We start from the raw sequence: 16,166 nt of genomic DNA on the forward strand, positions 1-16,166 counted from the left end.
GATCCTAGAATAGCTGATAATGTTTAGTTTCCTAGCCATTCTTTCTATTTTTCCTGCTGTTGGCTTAATTCCTGTGGCTGATCGACTTCTTTGCCATTGTAGCTCTGCTTGGAATAAAATTAACTGAAAAGAAGAGCAGGCAGGAACAGGCTATGCTTTTCAGGTTAATTTTGACCTTTATGAGTTCAGCGTATGAATGATGTCCCAAAACTAGGACAGTGCAGTGGAAGGAGGGGATTATTATACATTTTATCATAAAGTCTTACTTTGTACTAATTTTAAAAACATTTATATGTGTTGACTGTGAGATCTGAGAATGCATATTTTTGTAGCTATTAAAATTATTTTTGGCTGTTTATAATAAACATAAAATAACATTGGTAAGTGATATGAGAATTTTTTCATGTAAAAGAAGTTTAGAGGTAAAGTAGTCCTGGGCTTGTGTGGCAGCTCCATGGTCATCTGGGACTAAGATGCCTTCTAAATTTAATCAGATCTCATTCATATATGACTTCCTTGTGAAGGTTGCTTCATGGTTACTGAATGGTTCCTGGAGTTCTGGGTGTGGTATCCATATCCAGGCAGGAAGAAGGAGAAAAGGAAAAATACCAACAGTGCACCTCTCAACTGAGTCAACCCCATTTAAAGCACAAAGAAGACTGGAAAATGTAGTCTTTTTTAATGGGAAAAATATGGATTTAAATAAATGTTTGATTTTTTTTAATAAGGAAGAAGGGGAAAATGGGATATTTGTCTAGACAATTAGCTGCCTCTACCACATTATCTGATTAAATGAGGTTCTACTAATGAGATTTCTTAAATGTAGCCCTATACCATTCCTGTATATTTTTCAGGTTTGTCAATTAGATGCTTTTGCACAATAATTCGAATTTATAAGCCCATTATTCCCAGCCTATAACAGAATAGGATACACACTTTCAGATTAAATGTCATAAGATGGAATTATAGAGAGAAAGAGAGATACTTGTAATATGTAGTCACATAGTTTAGGATAAAGGAGAACGCTAGCTTGCTTGCTTGCTTGCTTGTATGCTTGTTTGCTTTCTTAATAAAAGTCGGTATACAATTGAAATCTACAAAGCACTACTCACAAAAAAAAAAAAAAAAATTAAAAGATGACTTAAGTGGAGAGACCTCCCAGGCAAAGGGATTGGAAGACTTAATATTAAGATGTCTAGGGGCGCCTGGGTGGCGCAGTCGGTTAAGCTTCCGACTTCAACCAGGTCACGATCTCGCGGTCCATGAGTTCGAGCCCCGCGTCAGGCTCTGGGCTGATGGCTCAGAGCCTGGAGCCTGTTTCCGATTCTGTGTCTCCCTCTCTCTCTGCCCCTCCCCCATTCATGCTCTGTCTCTCTCTGTCCCCAAAATAAATAAATGGTGAAAAAAAATTAAAAAAAAAAAAAAGATGTCAATACTAACTACTCAAAGCAGTCTACAGAATCAGTGCAATCCCTGTCAGATTTCTACTGCCATTTGTGTAGAAATGAAAGAGTCAATTCTAATTTACAGAAGCCAAAATAGTCTTGAAAAAGGAAAATAATAATTGGAAGACTAATACTTATTTCAAAAAAAATTTTTAACAGTTATTTTATTTTAGAGAGAAAGAGAGAGAGAGAGAGAGAGAGGAAGCAGGGAAGGGGCAGAGAGAGAGAGGGAGACACAGAATCCAAAGCAGGCTCATGAGCTGTGAGATCATGACGTGAGCCATAGTTGGTGCTTAACCAACTGAGCCACCCAGGCTCCCCCACCCCCAATTTCAAAATTTACTGCAAAGCTACAGTAATCAAAATAAAGATAGACATATAGGCCAGTGGAATAGAATTAAGAGTTCATGAATAAATGCATATATCTATTGACAACTGGTTTTCAATTAAAGCACCTGGCCCAACCTACAGAATGGGAGGAAATATTTGAAAATTACATATCTGATAAGGGCTTGATATCTAAAATATATAAAGAACTATAAATCAATAATAAAATGACACTTAATTTTAAAATGGGCAAGGGAGGGGCACCTGGGTGGCTCAGTTGGTTGGGCATCGGACTTCAGCTCAGGTCATGATTTCATGGTTTGTGAATTGGAGCCCCACGTTGGGCTCTGTGCTGACAGCTCAGAGCCTGGAGCCTGCTTCGGATTCTGTGTCTTCTCTCTCTGCCCCTCTTCCACTTGTGCTCTGTCTCTCAAAAATAAATAAATGTAAAAAAAAAAAATTAAAAAAATAAAAATGGGCAAGGGACTTGAATAGACATTTCTTCAGAGAGGATGTACATATGACCAGTAAGCACATGAAAAGATGCTCAACATTGTTAGTCACTAGAGAACTGTTAATCAAAACCACAAAAAGATTCTATTTCCTACCTTCTAGGTTGAGTATTATATATTTAAAAAGAGAAACTAACAGTGCTGACAAGGATGTGGAAACATTGGAATCTTCATACATTGCTATTGGAAATTTAAAATGATGCTCCTACTGTGGGAAGACAGTCTAGCATTTCCTCACAAAGTTTAAATAGAATTATCATATGGCTTAGCAATTCCACTGTTAAGTATATATTGAGGAATTGAAAATAGGAACTCACAGTAGGCAAAGGATGGAAACAACCCATGTCCGACAGTAGATGGACGGATAAAGAAATTTTGGTATATCCATACATTATAATAAGTTATTGCTTAATGGGCACAGAGTTTTTGTTTGGGGTTATAAAATAGTGTTGACAATGGTACATCATTGTGGATGCAATCACTGCCGTGGAATTGTACACTTAACACGGTCAAAATGTCACATTTTATGATACATATTTTACCACAATTTAGAAGTAAAATCTGTCTTAAAAAAATACATGAGTGTCAGGGACGCCTGGGTGGCTCAGTCTTTTAAGTGTCCTACTTAGGCTCAGGTCATGATTTCACGGTTTGTGTGAGTCCCACATCAGGCTGTGCTCTGACAGTGCAGAGTCTGCTTGGGATTCATTCTCTCATTCTCTCTCTCTCTCTCTCTCTCTCTCTCTCTGCCGCTCATCCCCCCCTCCCCGGCGCATTTGTGCTATCTCAAAATATATAAATAAACTTAAAAAGAAATTATATATATGTATATATATGTATATATATATATGTATGTGTGTAATTATATGTATATATAATTTTAAGTTTATATATATTATTTATTTGTATAATATATAATGTTTATATTTTATATATACTTACGTATATGTATAAAATCAGTGTCAGTAGGTTCATCAGCTGTAACAATGGTACTGCTTTGGTGGGGGATGTTGATAGTAGGGGGTTTTATGCATATGTGGGGGTAGGGGGTATATGGAAAATCTCTGTACCTTTCAGTTTTGCTGTCAACCTAAAACTACTCCCAAAAAGTAGTATTTTTAAAAATGGTTAAGATGATTAATTTTGTTATGTGTATTTTACCACAGTTTAAAATTTTATATATGTGTGTGTGTGTGTGTGTGTGTGTGTGTAAGTATAAATATATATAAATCATTATATATTGGAAAAAGCTGGGCTTTTACTCTCAGCTCCATAGCAAAAGCTTTGTTTCCCTAGACAAGTTTTTTAACTTCTCTGAACCCCAATATTATTAATTATAAAAGATTAAAATAGGGATGACAATAGCTACCCTTGCAGAGATGTATGAGGATTAGAGATGGTCATGTAAAGGGCCTTAAAGAATCCCTTACTACACAGCACATGTTCAGTGGTGGAAGCCATTATCACTAAAAATTTTGGTCATTTATACTTAGCTATGATATGTTTATTAATTATTTCTTCTAATTATAGAAGTCATAATTATCATTTGAACCCTAAACTGCTGACTGCCATTAAACTATTATTATTAATTTTTTTGTTTTATTTTGTTTTACAGGCAACAATTGGTATTGACTTTTTATCAAAAACAATGTACTTGGAGGATCGAACAGTGAGTAATGTTTTCAGTGTGCAATTTTCTGCAGCACTCCAGGATAGAAAACTGTGATCAAAGCTGTAATCAGTAATTGTCATCGTAAGAAGTTCTTAGTAAAGTTGACAAAGTTAGTGTATAAGCTTTGAGAAAAACTGTTATTACAGAGTGGTAGTTAACTTAGCATTCTGACTTAATCCCCAAGTAAAATGCAAAGGGGAGAGAAGGCCAAGTTATTGGAAAGCCCTGAAGGCCCTAGGCTTGCTAAATAAAATATGTCATCCTGATTTGGAAAAATGATAACAGATAGCATTGAGATAATGAAGAGTATTTTCATCAAGAAATTAGAGCTGCTAAAGACTTTTTGAGTGCTACTCTTGAAGCATTCAGAAATATTTCATTTGAATATCACATCATTTGTGAATTTCGAGATTTTATTTGTCAGAATATGATGTATACCGAAGTGACTGTGAATAAAGGAAGTAATATGTATTTATTTGTTGGATTTAGACACCTGTCTTTTGGAATGCTCCCTTTAAGCACAGTCTATTCCAGCCTATTGTCTCTGGAAGAGATTCCTATCAACTAAGCAGTGACTGTCTTAAATGCATTATTTCAGGACCTAGACCCAAAAAAACATTATTGTGCTTCTAATATTATTTCCTAGAAGTGTGTGGGTTTTTCTTTTATGTTTTAATGTTTAGCATGCCATTTCTTAAATTTTGAAAGCTTAGAAATTGCTTTATAATAGTACAGTACTACTTGTTTTCAGGCTTTTCTTCCTCAAATGTAGATGTGAAAAAGTAAGAAAATAAAGAAATTTTTATGTAGAGTTGCAAAAAGATATTTTTCCTTTTTTGTTGGGTTATGTACAGTGTTCTGGGAAGAAACATGTGGGAGAAACATAAGCACAGTAGTCAAAGACCCAATTTCTGGACTCAATAGAAAAGAGATGCTTTTAACTTCAGAGAGGCTTTCAGAGAAGCATTCACTCCTTTACTCTGATAGCCAGGGCTGCTTGTTGACATTTACTTTCATTTTTCCCTTTTATGCTCACTGAACGTCAACAGAATCTACTTTTTGCTGTCTGGAAGGCATAAGATTCAAAGAGAGGTTATAGGGAGTGAAAAAAAGGGAGCTGTATTTCTGATTCTGTGAAATATTCCCCTATTGCCATTTTTAAGTCATGTACCTTCACAGCAAATTTTTAATACTATTCTCTTTTGAAAAAGGAAAGGAGTTTTGTGTTATTTTCATTCTTCTCATCCCTGCAACCTTTTGCATGAGTCTACTTTTTACCTCCTTCCCACCTTCTCCCCTTTAAAAACATTATTTCTTTTTTCTTTTTAGTATGAGTTTGGTTTTTTTTTTTTTTTTTATTTATTTTTTCCCATCCCACAGATCAGGCTGCAGCTGTGGGATACTGCGGGTCAGGAACGTTTCCGTAGCCTCATTCCCAGTTACATCCGTGATTCTGCTGCAGCCGTAGTAGTTTACGATATCACAAGTAGGTATTTTGCAACGGGTTGACCTTTCTTATTTTTCTTGCTTGTTTGACTGATTTTGTTGTTAGGTACGATTGCAATTATGGGACACAGCAGGTCAAGAGCGGTTCAGGAGCTTGATTCCTAGCTACATTCGTGACTCCACTGTGGCAGTTGTTGTTTATGATATCACAAGTGAGTGGGGGGAATTATGCATTTCTAATCTTCTTTCAACCTTTAGCTTAGCTGCATGCATGTTCTTGTCTTGTGCTTGTTTTCTATACTAGCATGTAAAAATGAGTTTTGTCATAGCAAACCTTATAGACCAGCTAGGTCAGAAATATTTGCTTTTGTGTTTGTACCAATATGCTTTATTTCCACTGTGCCAGGTTTTTTTGCCATGGAAATTTTCCTTCAGATCTAATCATGAATTCTCTCCAAGGCTTTCTTAGTATCCTGTTATCCCTAAGTCACACCATAATTATGGTTGGAAGAATGTCTCCTTTTTCATTTCACTTGATCTCAGATTTCTCTAAAATAAAATAATCTGCATTTAAGCCTCTTGCCAAAATTTTCAGATTCTCCAAGGCTCTCTGTTGAGGCTATTAAAAGCTTCTGCTAGCCAACTTTTCTCTGCTTTCCACTTCCAGCCATCCTCTCTCTAGAGAAGGCAGAGAAAACATGTAATGAGCAGTTTTCTATTAATCATTTTCATTTGAATCACATCTGGATTCTGTGACTGACTTTTTTTGCTAACAAATTACACTTTCATTTCTCTCCAAAAAGAAATTTTAAATAGGAGACTAAAACAAGTGATGATCTTCCTTTTTCTTTTCCCTAAAGACTGAATAATGTCTTTGGCATTTTAAGTGCCTGTAAATTTCCCACAGAACATGGTGACTGACAGGGAAATGCTCTCTGATTAAAATTGTCTTTGTAAATTGGTTTATTATATATATCAGGCAATATTAAGCCATCATTCCATATAGTAGTCCATAATTTGTAGGAAAACCAGAATAGTTTCACATCTTAGACTTATTTCAAAAAGAGTGTTACATATACAAACTATTGATTTGCGTTAGTGATACTATACATTTTTGTATATCTGCTAGAAGTCATACCTACTTAATAATTGCAATGGCAGAATTATAAGTTATAAGTTTGCATTCAGAGACCTTTGGGGGGGGTATGTGCTATATGCAATCTTTCTTTTCTTGAAGCTTTACTTTGGGTTGCTACTTGTTTAAAACAATGTATGTTCATTGTGCATTGACAAGTTTTGCAGCTTTAAAATGTTTGTGCTTACTTTAACCAAATCAAGTGAAACCTGGTGTCTTTTTCTTTAAAAATGCACATGTGGTTAAAATATTAGTAAACTGTTTTCTGGAGCTGCTATAAAAAGTGTTTAAGTATTCTACTTAGAATTGGGTGCTAGGAAAGATGGATTTTGTTACAAGTGATTCTGGTGCATTAAACTAATAAACTTCAAGTTAAAGTGATCACAAACTGAATAAGCCGTGCAAACAGTGGTGTTTTAAAGCTATTTAAAGCTTTACAAATTTTCTGGATGTGTTGGGATTTACTGGCTGATATACTTTTGGAGATGCTTTCTTTGTCATGTTGGGTATGTGTAAGTAATCAAAAAATGTTGTGGCAATGTGACACCATGTTATCTGCCGTAGCTGTCCTTAAATTTTAAAAAGCTTTTTTTAAAAATTTTTATTATATATGGTACATTGCATTCATTTGGTCATGTTCAAAATTTTTATACTATAAAAGGAACCTTGAGGACTTTATTTTTGTGATTTGTCACTGACAGTTGTACACAGATAAAATGGAGTTATGTTGCAGGCACATTAAAAGTGGGTCCTAATGTGCCACCCCCCCTCCAACTTCCAGGGTTTGTTTTCGTTTATTTTTGTTTTTTCAGTCTGTCACTTGGGGAGACTTTGCGGTAACACTAATCTCTCTGTCCACCCTCCTATACCAGATGTTAACTCATTCCAGCAAACTACAAAATGGATTGATGATGTCAGAACAGAAAGAGGAAGTGATGTTATCATCATGCTAGTAGGAAATAAAACAGATCTTGCTGACAAGAGGTATAGAGTGATTTTGTATGTGTATCAAATGTTTGATTTCTTCCTTAAACAACCTGTTATTTTTATTACTAAAGAATTGTTTTGAAAGGAGACATGTTTAATTCTTAAGTTTATACCCCCCTTTTCTTCAGTGTGAGAATCTGAAATATAAATGTAAACATCGAACATTTCCTTAAAGGAAAATGAGTTTTTTTGTTTTGTGTAAGCCCATGTGTAAATAGTTCTTGTGCAAGATTGTTTACATGTGGGGGGAAACAAAGATTGTTTACACACGAAGCTGGTAACTATTTTGCATTTTTTAGGCCTCATAAACATGAGCAGTATTTTGTTAAAGGACAAAATGTTTGAAGAAACAAATCCTATCTTTAAAAATTATTCACACTCTTTTGGTAGACTTCTTATAAATATTCATTATAATTCAGTGGTGTAGTTTTTCTTTTCTTTTTATAAGTTGTATGGTTGAACCAGACTGTGTAGTTGAACTGAATAGCTTGATTGTAATACCTTAGTCAAATGAGCAAAGCCATATTCAAGTCACAGGATGCAAAATTATTAACATTCACTGTAGAGCCCATGGCTTGAATATCTGCCTTCAGCATCCTAAGTAATCTACTGGATAGTCTTTCTGCTTTAAATAGTCTTGACCATTTCACTTAATAGTAGAAGCTTTTACTATTGCTGTTTGTTTATTCATGAGATGGATATTGAAATTCGGGTATTGAATTTGTACTATTAATTAAAATGTTGCAAAGAAATCCAATATGTTCCAAGGCTTGTGCAAATGTTAAGCCCATTTCTTCCCATGGTACTTCATTTGGAATTGGCAGTACAGTGACAAAAAAGTTTTTCTTGATTTAAAAGTAAACTCAGAGTATAATCATTTTTCCTTTATGAAAATAATTGGACATCAATTGGCATCATAAATTTTCACTATTTTATTTATCTACACTATGAGAATTTAAAGATGATATAGGTATATATTCTTCTAGTAGAGAGTCTCTAGTTCTTTTATTTTCTTTTTTAATGTTTATTTTGAGAGAGAGAGAGTGCGTGCGCGTGTGTGCAGGGGAGGGGCAGAGAGAAAGAGGGAGAGAAAATCCCAAGCAGGCTCCACACTGTCATCATGGAGCCCAATGCAGGGCTTGATCTCATGAACTGTGAGATCATGACCTGAGCTGAAATCAAGAATTGGATGCTTAACTGACTGAGCGCCACCCCCCCAATACTTTAATTTTTAAATAGAAAAATTGTGTATCTGAATTGTTTTAACAGGTAGAGTTAGCCAAATGGATGAGTATATCATCTTTTCTTTTATTGTGTAATATTTCAGTTGAGTACACAAATGCTAGAAAATTATACTTGAAGTAATTTTTTCTCCAAGGTAATGTATGTCCATTGGTTTGGAATTACTGCCTTTCTCAGCAGTTTTTGCCAGACTATCACCCTTCAACTGTTAACATTTTTTAAAAATTAAAGCCTTGTTCATTCCACTAAATTAATTTTAAAATGAGTAAAAGATTTAAATGTTTGTTAAAAAAGAATTAGAAGAAAAATGTTTTGGTAGTGAGTGGGTGACCTTTTATAAGCATGACATGAAGAGCACCTGGGTGGCTCAGTGGGTTAAGTGTCTGACTTTGGTTCAGGCCATGATCTCACTGTTCAATAGTTTGAGCCCCACATTGAGCTCTGTACTGACAGCTCAGAGCCTGGAGCCTGCTTCAGATTCTGTGTCTCCCTCTCTTTGCCCCTCCCCCACTCACATTCTATCTCTCTCTGTCTCAAAAACAAACATTAAAAAATACTGTTTTTAATAAGGGGAGCCTGGGTAGCTCAGTCGGTTGAGCGTCTGACTTCGGCTCAGGTCATGACCTCATGGTTCGTGAGTTCGAGCCCTGCGTCAGGCTCTGTGCTGACAACTCGGAGCCTGGAGCCTGCTTCGGATTCTATGTCTCCCTCTCTCTCTGCCCCTCCCCTGCTCATGATCTGTCTCTCTCTGTCTCAAAAATAAACATAAAAAAAATTAAAGAAATAAAAAATATTGTTTTTAATAAAAATTTTTTCTTAGAATCATTACATGAAACCCTAAAGCCATAAAGACAAAGATTGGTTAAGTCTGAATATTATTGATGTGAAGATCATATTTACCTGTTAGATCAGCCGTTATTCAGAAGATTGATAATACACAGTATTGACAAGAATTTAATAAACAAGAACTCTTCATATACTGAAAATGTAACTAATATATTGGGATGAAGCAGTTTAACAGTATCAGAATTTAAAATACTCATGGACTCAAACCCACCTCCAGTAATTGCACAGATACACCTGCACAAATGTGGGGAAAAAAATGAACATACAAGAAAGAATGTTTATTTCAGGGGCGCCTGGGTGGCTCAGTCAGTTAAGCGTCCGACTTCGGCTCAGGTCATGATCTCACAGTTTGTGTGTTCGAGCCCCACGTTGGGCTGTGTGCTGACAGCTCAGAGCCTGGAGCCTATTTCAGATTCTGTGTCTCCCTCTCTCTCTGCCCCTCCCCTGTTCACGCCCTCTTTCTCAAGAATAAATAAACATTAAAAAAAAAAAAGAATGTTTATTTCAACATTATTTGTAATATTAAAAATTAAAATCAATCTAAATGTCCATCAGTAGCAGTAGCATTTTATAAATGAAGTACACATAGCTACTAAAAAGAATGAGAGGAATTTATTGATGTCTAACACATGAAGCTTAAAAAATGATTTGATCAGTACGTATAGCATGATATTCTTTGTGGTAAAAAAAAAAAATCGATGGTAGGGGTGCCTGGGTGGCTTAGTCGGTTGAGCTTCCGACTTCGGTTGAGCTTCCGACTTCGGCTCAGGTCATGATCTCGCTCGTGAGTTCAAGCCCCGCGTCAGGCTCTGTGCTGACAGCTCAGAGCCTGGAGCCTGCTTTGGATTCTGTGTCTCCCTCTCTCTCTGCCCCAACCCATTCACATTCTGTCTCTGTCTCTCTCAAAAATAAATAAACATTAAAAAAAATTTTTTAAGAAAATTGATGGTAGATGTATATATATATTTTTTCTTTTATTTTTTAGAATAAATCTGTATAAGCATACATGGGACTTAACTGTCTCTACATCTTTGAGAAGGAGTAGGATTATGGAGGACTCTAATGTTAATGAGTGCCCTTTCTTTTTTTTAAAGGTTCGTTTATTTTTGAGAGAGAGAGAGAACAAGTGGAGGAGGGGCAGAGAGAGAGGGAGACACAGAATCTGAAGCAGGCTCCAGGCTTTGAACTGTCAGCCCAGAACCCGACGCAGGTTTTGAGCTCACGAACCGTAAGACTATGACCTGAGCCGAAGTCCAGTGATCACCCAGCTGAGCCACCCAGGCACCCCTAATGATTGCCCTTTTTAAAAATTACTTTGGTAATTAGGAGAAAAAGTTTTAATAAAAATGATTCAAAGTTAAATGTCTTTATCACATTGAGAATTACATTTGTTGTGTGTAAAAACTTGTAGAAAAGACCGGAGTATATCTGTTTCAGTGTTTCAAAATAAGCACCCTGATGCTCAATACTTTCTGTCCCCTGTAGCCCAGTGATTCCCAGATGTTTAAATTTTGAGAATCAGTGGGTAAATTGGCTTATTAGACCCTCTTTTAAGATTCTGGCTATAAAGGATCATGGTCAACTTTTTCAATTTTTGTTTTTTGTTTTTTGTTTTATTTAAATTTTAGTTAACTTACGGTGCTGTAGTTGTTTCAGCAGTTAAATTTGGGGGTTTTAGATCCTACTTTTAGATGCTGTGATTCAATGAGTTTAGAATGGTGTCCTTAAATCTGTATTTTAATGAATCTTCTAGCTGATTCTGACAAAATCATCATATATGTATACCACATTTCCTTTATCCATTCATCCATCAATGGACATTTGGGCTCTTTCCATACTTTGGCTATTGTTGATAGTGCTGCTATAAACATGGGGGTGCATGTGTCCCTTCGAAACAGCACACCTGTATCCCGTGGATAAATGCCTACTAGTGCAATTGCTGGGTTGTAGGGTAGTTCTATTTTTAGTTTTTTGAGGAACCTCCATACTGATTTCCAGAGTGGCTGCACCAGCTTGTAGTCCCATGATTCCGACAAAATCAAACCACAGTTGGGACCATTGCTATAGCTGACCTTTAACCATTTGATTAGGGTGACTCCTAGTTTTAAAACTAGGAAGAATTTCTCTGGAATCCTTTACATGTAGGATAGTCATTCACTCATAATAATCATTCATTCAGAAGTATTTATTGAGTACCACTTATGTTTCAGAAGATGCTACTCTAGGGTAGAATAGTAAACAAAAAAAGCCAAGTCTTCAAGGAAGTTTTATTTCAGAAAATGAACCAGGGAAATAAATAAGTCAAAAAAAACACATATTAAAAAAAAAAAGCATGGTATGTTTGATAATGATAACATGCTAAAAGTACAAAAGAAAGCAGGGAAAAGAAATATGAAATGTCAGGTGTGAGTTTAAGATATTAGATGGAATAGAAATGGCAGACTTCATTGAGAAAATGGTGAGTTTTGAGTAAATATGCTAAGGAAGCAAGGGAGTCAACTATGCAGATATCCTGAGGAGGAAAAGGTTCTAAGCTGATGGCCCAGAAAATGCAAAATCCTTGAGTTGGGAATACATTTAGTTTATTTAAAGAACAGCAAGGAATCGTATATAGCTGGTGAGGAGAATAATGGAAAGCGTAGTAGGCAATGAGGTTAAAAAATAATAGTTTTTGAAAAAGACAATAAAGACCAGGTCAAGTAGGGCAAAGTAAAGACTCTGAATGAAATTGGAGGATTCATGGGGTGCCTGGGTGGCTCAGTCAGTTGAGCAACTGACTTCGGCTCAGGTCATGATCTCATGGTTTGTGGGTTCAAGCCCCGCATCAGGCTCTGTGCTGACAGCTCAGAGCCTGGAGCCTGCTTCACATTCTGTGTCTCCCTCTCTCTCTGCCCCTCCCCACTCATGCTCTGTCTCTCTCTGTCTCAGAAATAAATAAACATTAAAAAAAAAAATTGGAGGATTCAAGCAGAAGAGTAGCTTTTCATAAATCACTGTTTGCTCTGTGGAAAATATGTAAGAGTAGAAGTGAAGAGAGTAATCCAGGCTGAAATCGAAGCAAGAAATGATGATGACTTGGACCAGGGTAGTGGTAGCATGTGTAGTGATCAGTGGTCAAATTCAGATACATTTTTAAGATAGAACTATTGAAGATATACTCATGCAATGGATAGAATACATAATGATGGACAGAATATGGGGTGTGGGAGAAGGAGGAGTCAAGAATGATGCCTAGATTCTTGGCCTGATTAACTGTCATTAACTGAGATAGGGAGACACTTCATAAAGAGGTGGTTTAGGATGGAATATTATGACTTCAATTTTGGTCATTTTAAATTTAGAATTGCTATTAGATATTCTAATATGTAATTAGATGTCAGGTAGGCAATTGGATATATGAGCCTGGAGTTCAGAGCAGCAGTCCAGGCTAGTTAAATAAGTTTGGGATTAATCAGCATGTAGATGGGTATTTAAAACCATAATACTGCCTGGGATCACCAAGGGAGTAATTATAAATAGAGAAGAGGTCCAAAGAGTAAATTTTAGGGCGTCTGATAGAAGTGTTTTAAAGAAATGCACACTGTTGGGACACCTACATAGCTCAATCAGTTAAGCATCTGACTCTTGATTTTGGTTCAGGTCATGATCTCATGGTATGTGAGATTGAGCCCCATGTTGGGCTCTGCGCTGACAGCACGGAGCCTGCTTGGGATTCTCTCCCTCCCCCACTCTCTCAAAATGAGTAAACATTAAAAAAAAAACCCACATTGTTGATATATTTAGGGCTAAAGGTCTGCAAATTGTCAACTTACTCTCCAGTGTATGTTTTTTTTAATTTATACACACACACACACACACACACACACACACACACACATAAATACATAGAAATGAGAGGATAAAACAAGCAGATGTAGTAAAACATTATTAACAGGTGGATTGCTATATAAGAGAATTTCTGTGCTGTTGTTCTCTTTGCTTAAGAATACTCATTTTCTTCTTTCCTAACTTTTCTAGAGAGTGGAGAATTTCTAGAATAATATCTTGTAGGCAAGAAGAGAGTGGAATCTAGTACAAAGGTGAAGTTTGGGGAGTAAGGACAGTTTCCTCCATAGTAGCAGGACTAGAAGTAGAATATAAGGGTACACACACATAGATTGGTGGATAGATGTGAGAGCTTATGGAAATTCTCTTGCATTGCTTTGGCTTTCTGTGTTGTAGGAAGCTGAGTTTTCAGCTGATAGTTTAGATCCATTTAATTAGAATATTTGCATATTTATTACATATCTATATGCCAGCTAGGCACTAGGAACACCAAGATAAGTGACATAATCTTGTACTTAAAGAACATATTACAATTTGAGACACATTGCTGCTAATTAAAAAAACATTTTTTTTTCAACGTTTATTTATTTTTGGGACAGAGAGAGACAGAGCATGAACGGGGGAGGGGCAGAGAGAGAGGGAGACACAGAATCGGAAACAGGCTCCAGGCTCTGAGCCATCAGCCCAGAGCCTGACGGGGGGCTCGAACTCACGGACCGCGAGATCGTGACCTGGCTGAAGTCGGACGCTTAACCGACTGCGCCACCCAGGCGCCCCACATTGCTGCTAATTATAATGTGTCACCAAATGCCCTATAAAATGTATCAAGAGAATTTATTTTTTTTTTTTTAATTTTTTTTTTCAACGTTTATTTATTTTTGGGACAGAGAGAGATAGAGCATGAACGGGAGAGGGGCAGAGAGAGAGGGAGACACAGAATCAGAAACAGGCTCCAGGCTCTGAGCCATCAGCCCAGAGCCTGATGCGGGGCTCGAACTCACGGACCGCGAGATCGTGACCTGGCTGAAGTCGGACGCTTAACCGACTGCGCCACCCAGGCGCCCCTCAAGAGAATTTAATATACATGCCTTTTGACTTCACTTAGAGAAATCCACAAAATCTATCCTAAAGAGAAGATCCACAGTGCATAAAATATTATGCACAAAGATATTTATAGCAACATTTTTCACAGTAGTATGAAATTTGAAAGAAAATTTTTTAGCATTTTTAACAGTTTGGGGGTGGTCACATAAATTATAGTAGCAAATTGACCAATTGTCCAGTAATAAAAAATTATTTTACATGAAGTTTTTAATCATAAGACTAAATGCTTATGATCTAATATTAAGAGAAAATAGCAGGCTATTAAGATTTTAAAAATAAAAAAATTACAGGATGAGGTCAGCCAAATAAAAGCAAATCATTAAAAAATGCCTTTTTAAAAAATTTTAGTTAGGTATAACATACACACAGAAGTACCCAAATTTTAAGTGTACTACAGCTTGATGAATTTTCAAACTATTCTTACCTGTATAACCAGCACACATACGAGGGAAGTTATTTTCATAGGCATCTTGGTGGCTCAGTTGGTTAAGCATCCAGCTTTTGGTTTCAGCTCAAGTCATGACCTTGCAGTTCCATGGGTTCGAGCCCTACATTAGGCTCCATACTGATGGCATGGAGTCTGCTTGTGATTCTCTGTCTCGCTCTCTCTCTGTCCATCCACCACTTGTGCTGTCTCTCTCAAATAAATAAACTTAACAAAAAGAAAAGTTATTTTCAGAATCTTGTTTATACTCTTTACAATACCATCTTGCAAAAAGAGGAATTTATTTTTTGAATTTGTTTTACAGGCAAGTATCAATTGAGGAAGGAGAGAGGAAAGCCAAAGAGCTGAATGTTATGTTTATTGAAACAAGTGCAAAAGCAGGATACAATGTAAAACAGGTGAGTGTCCTTAGAGTATGGATAGAGGTTATCAAATTGAAAAGAGATGTTATAAAATAATTGTGGGAGTATTCTCTAGTGTAAGATTTTCTTTTGGTTGGTAACAGCAGACCTCATGAACTAGTAACATGATAAACAGTGAAAAAAGATAAATGTGACACAGTTTTTGCAAAAAGAGAAAAGGCTTGCCAAACTTTTCAGATTGTGCACAGGACAACTATTTCATTATGGTCGCAAGGTTGTAAACTTAACCATACCCTGCCTCCTATTGCATTGTTTCAAGGTAAAAAGTTTTTTTTTTTTTTTTAATTTTAGAGTTTAATGACAAAAGAAAGTACCATGAGAAAATGCCATGAGAATGGTATTTTGCTTGTGGCTGTGAAAGTATATTCTGGTTACTTTATCCTTAATAACTGCTGCTTTTTTAACAGTGTTTATAACAGCAGTGTTTTGGGGGAGCTGGAAAATATGAAGAGACCTCACATTATCAAACTTCTCTAAAAGATGGAGTAGCCAAAAACTGAACTGCTTAATTTTCTAGGGCTGCATATCATATAGAGTAGTGGTCCCAGATTAATAGGATTTTCAAACCAATAAATTATTTTTTTTATTTCTAGGTGATCAGTAGAAGGTTAAAATAAAATCCTATAAACTGAATAAGTTGAACTTTAAGAAAAATTTTATATATTATTTTCAGTTTTGACACTTTCTTTCCCATCTCTCCTTGTCTTGAGATATATTTAAGTAATTTTGAACTGTTACTAATTCCCTCCTTGTAGCAT

General features: G+C 36.1%; 1 protein-coding gene across 2 annotated transcripts in view; it reads left to right on the forward strand.

Annotated features, from left to right (window-relative positions):
• RAB6A (RAB6A, member RAS oncogene family) overlaps positions 1-16,166 on the forward strand; it is an 87,584-nt gene that overhangs the window by 51,230 nt on the left and 20,188 nt on the right. Inside the window, exons 3-6 of one of the 2 annotated variants that reach the window (XM_043580289.1) lie at positions 3,900-3,953; positions 5,337-5,442; positions 7,410-7,521; positions 15,291-15,384. In XM_043580289.1, coding sequence (XP_043436224.1) covers positions 3,900-3,953; positions 5,337-5,442; positions 7,410-7,521; positions 15,291-15,384 — 366 coding nt within the window. Of the gene's footprint in view, positions 1-3,899; positions 3,954-5,336; positions 5,443-5,508; positions 5,615-7,409; positions 7,522-15,290; positions 15,385-16,166 lie in introns of both variants that reach the window. The other variant, XM_043580288.1, reaches the window with a different exon arrangement.

The sequence above is a fragment of the Prionailurus bengalensis genome, chromosome D1, assembly GCF_016509475.1.
Source record: "Prionailurus bengalensis isolate Pbe53 chromosome D1, Fcat_Pben_1.1_paternal_pri, whole genome shotgun sequence".
NCBI lineage: Eukaryota > Metazoa > Chordata > Mammalia > Carnivora > Felidae > Prionailurus > Prionailurus bengalensis.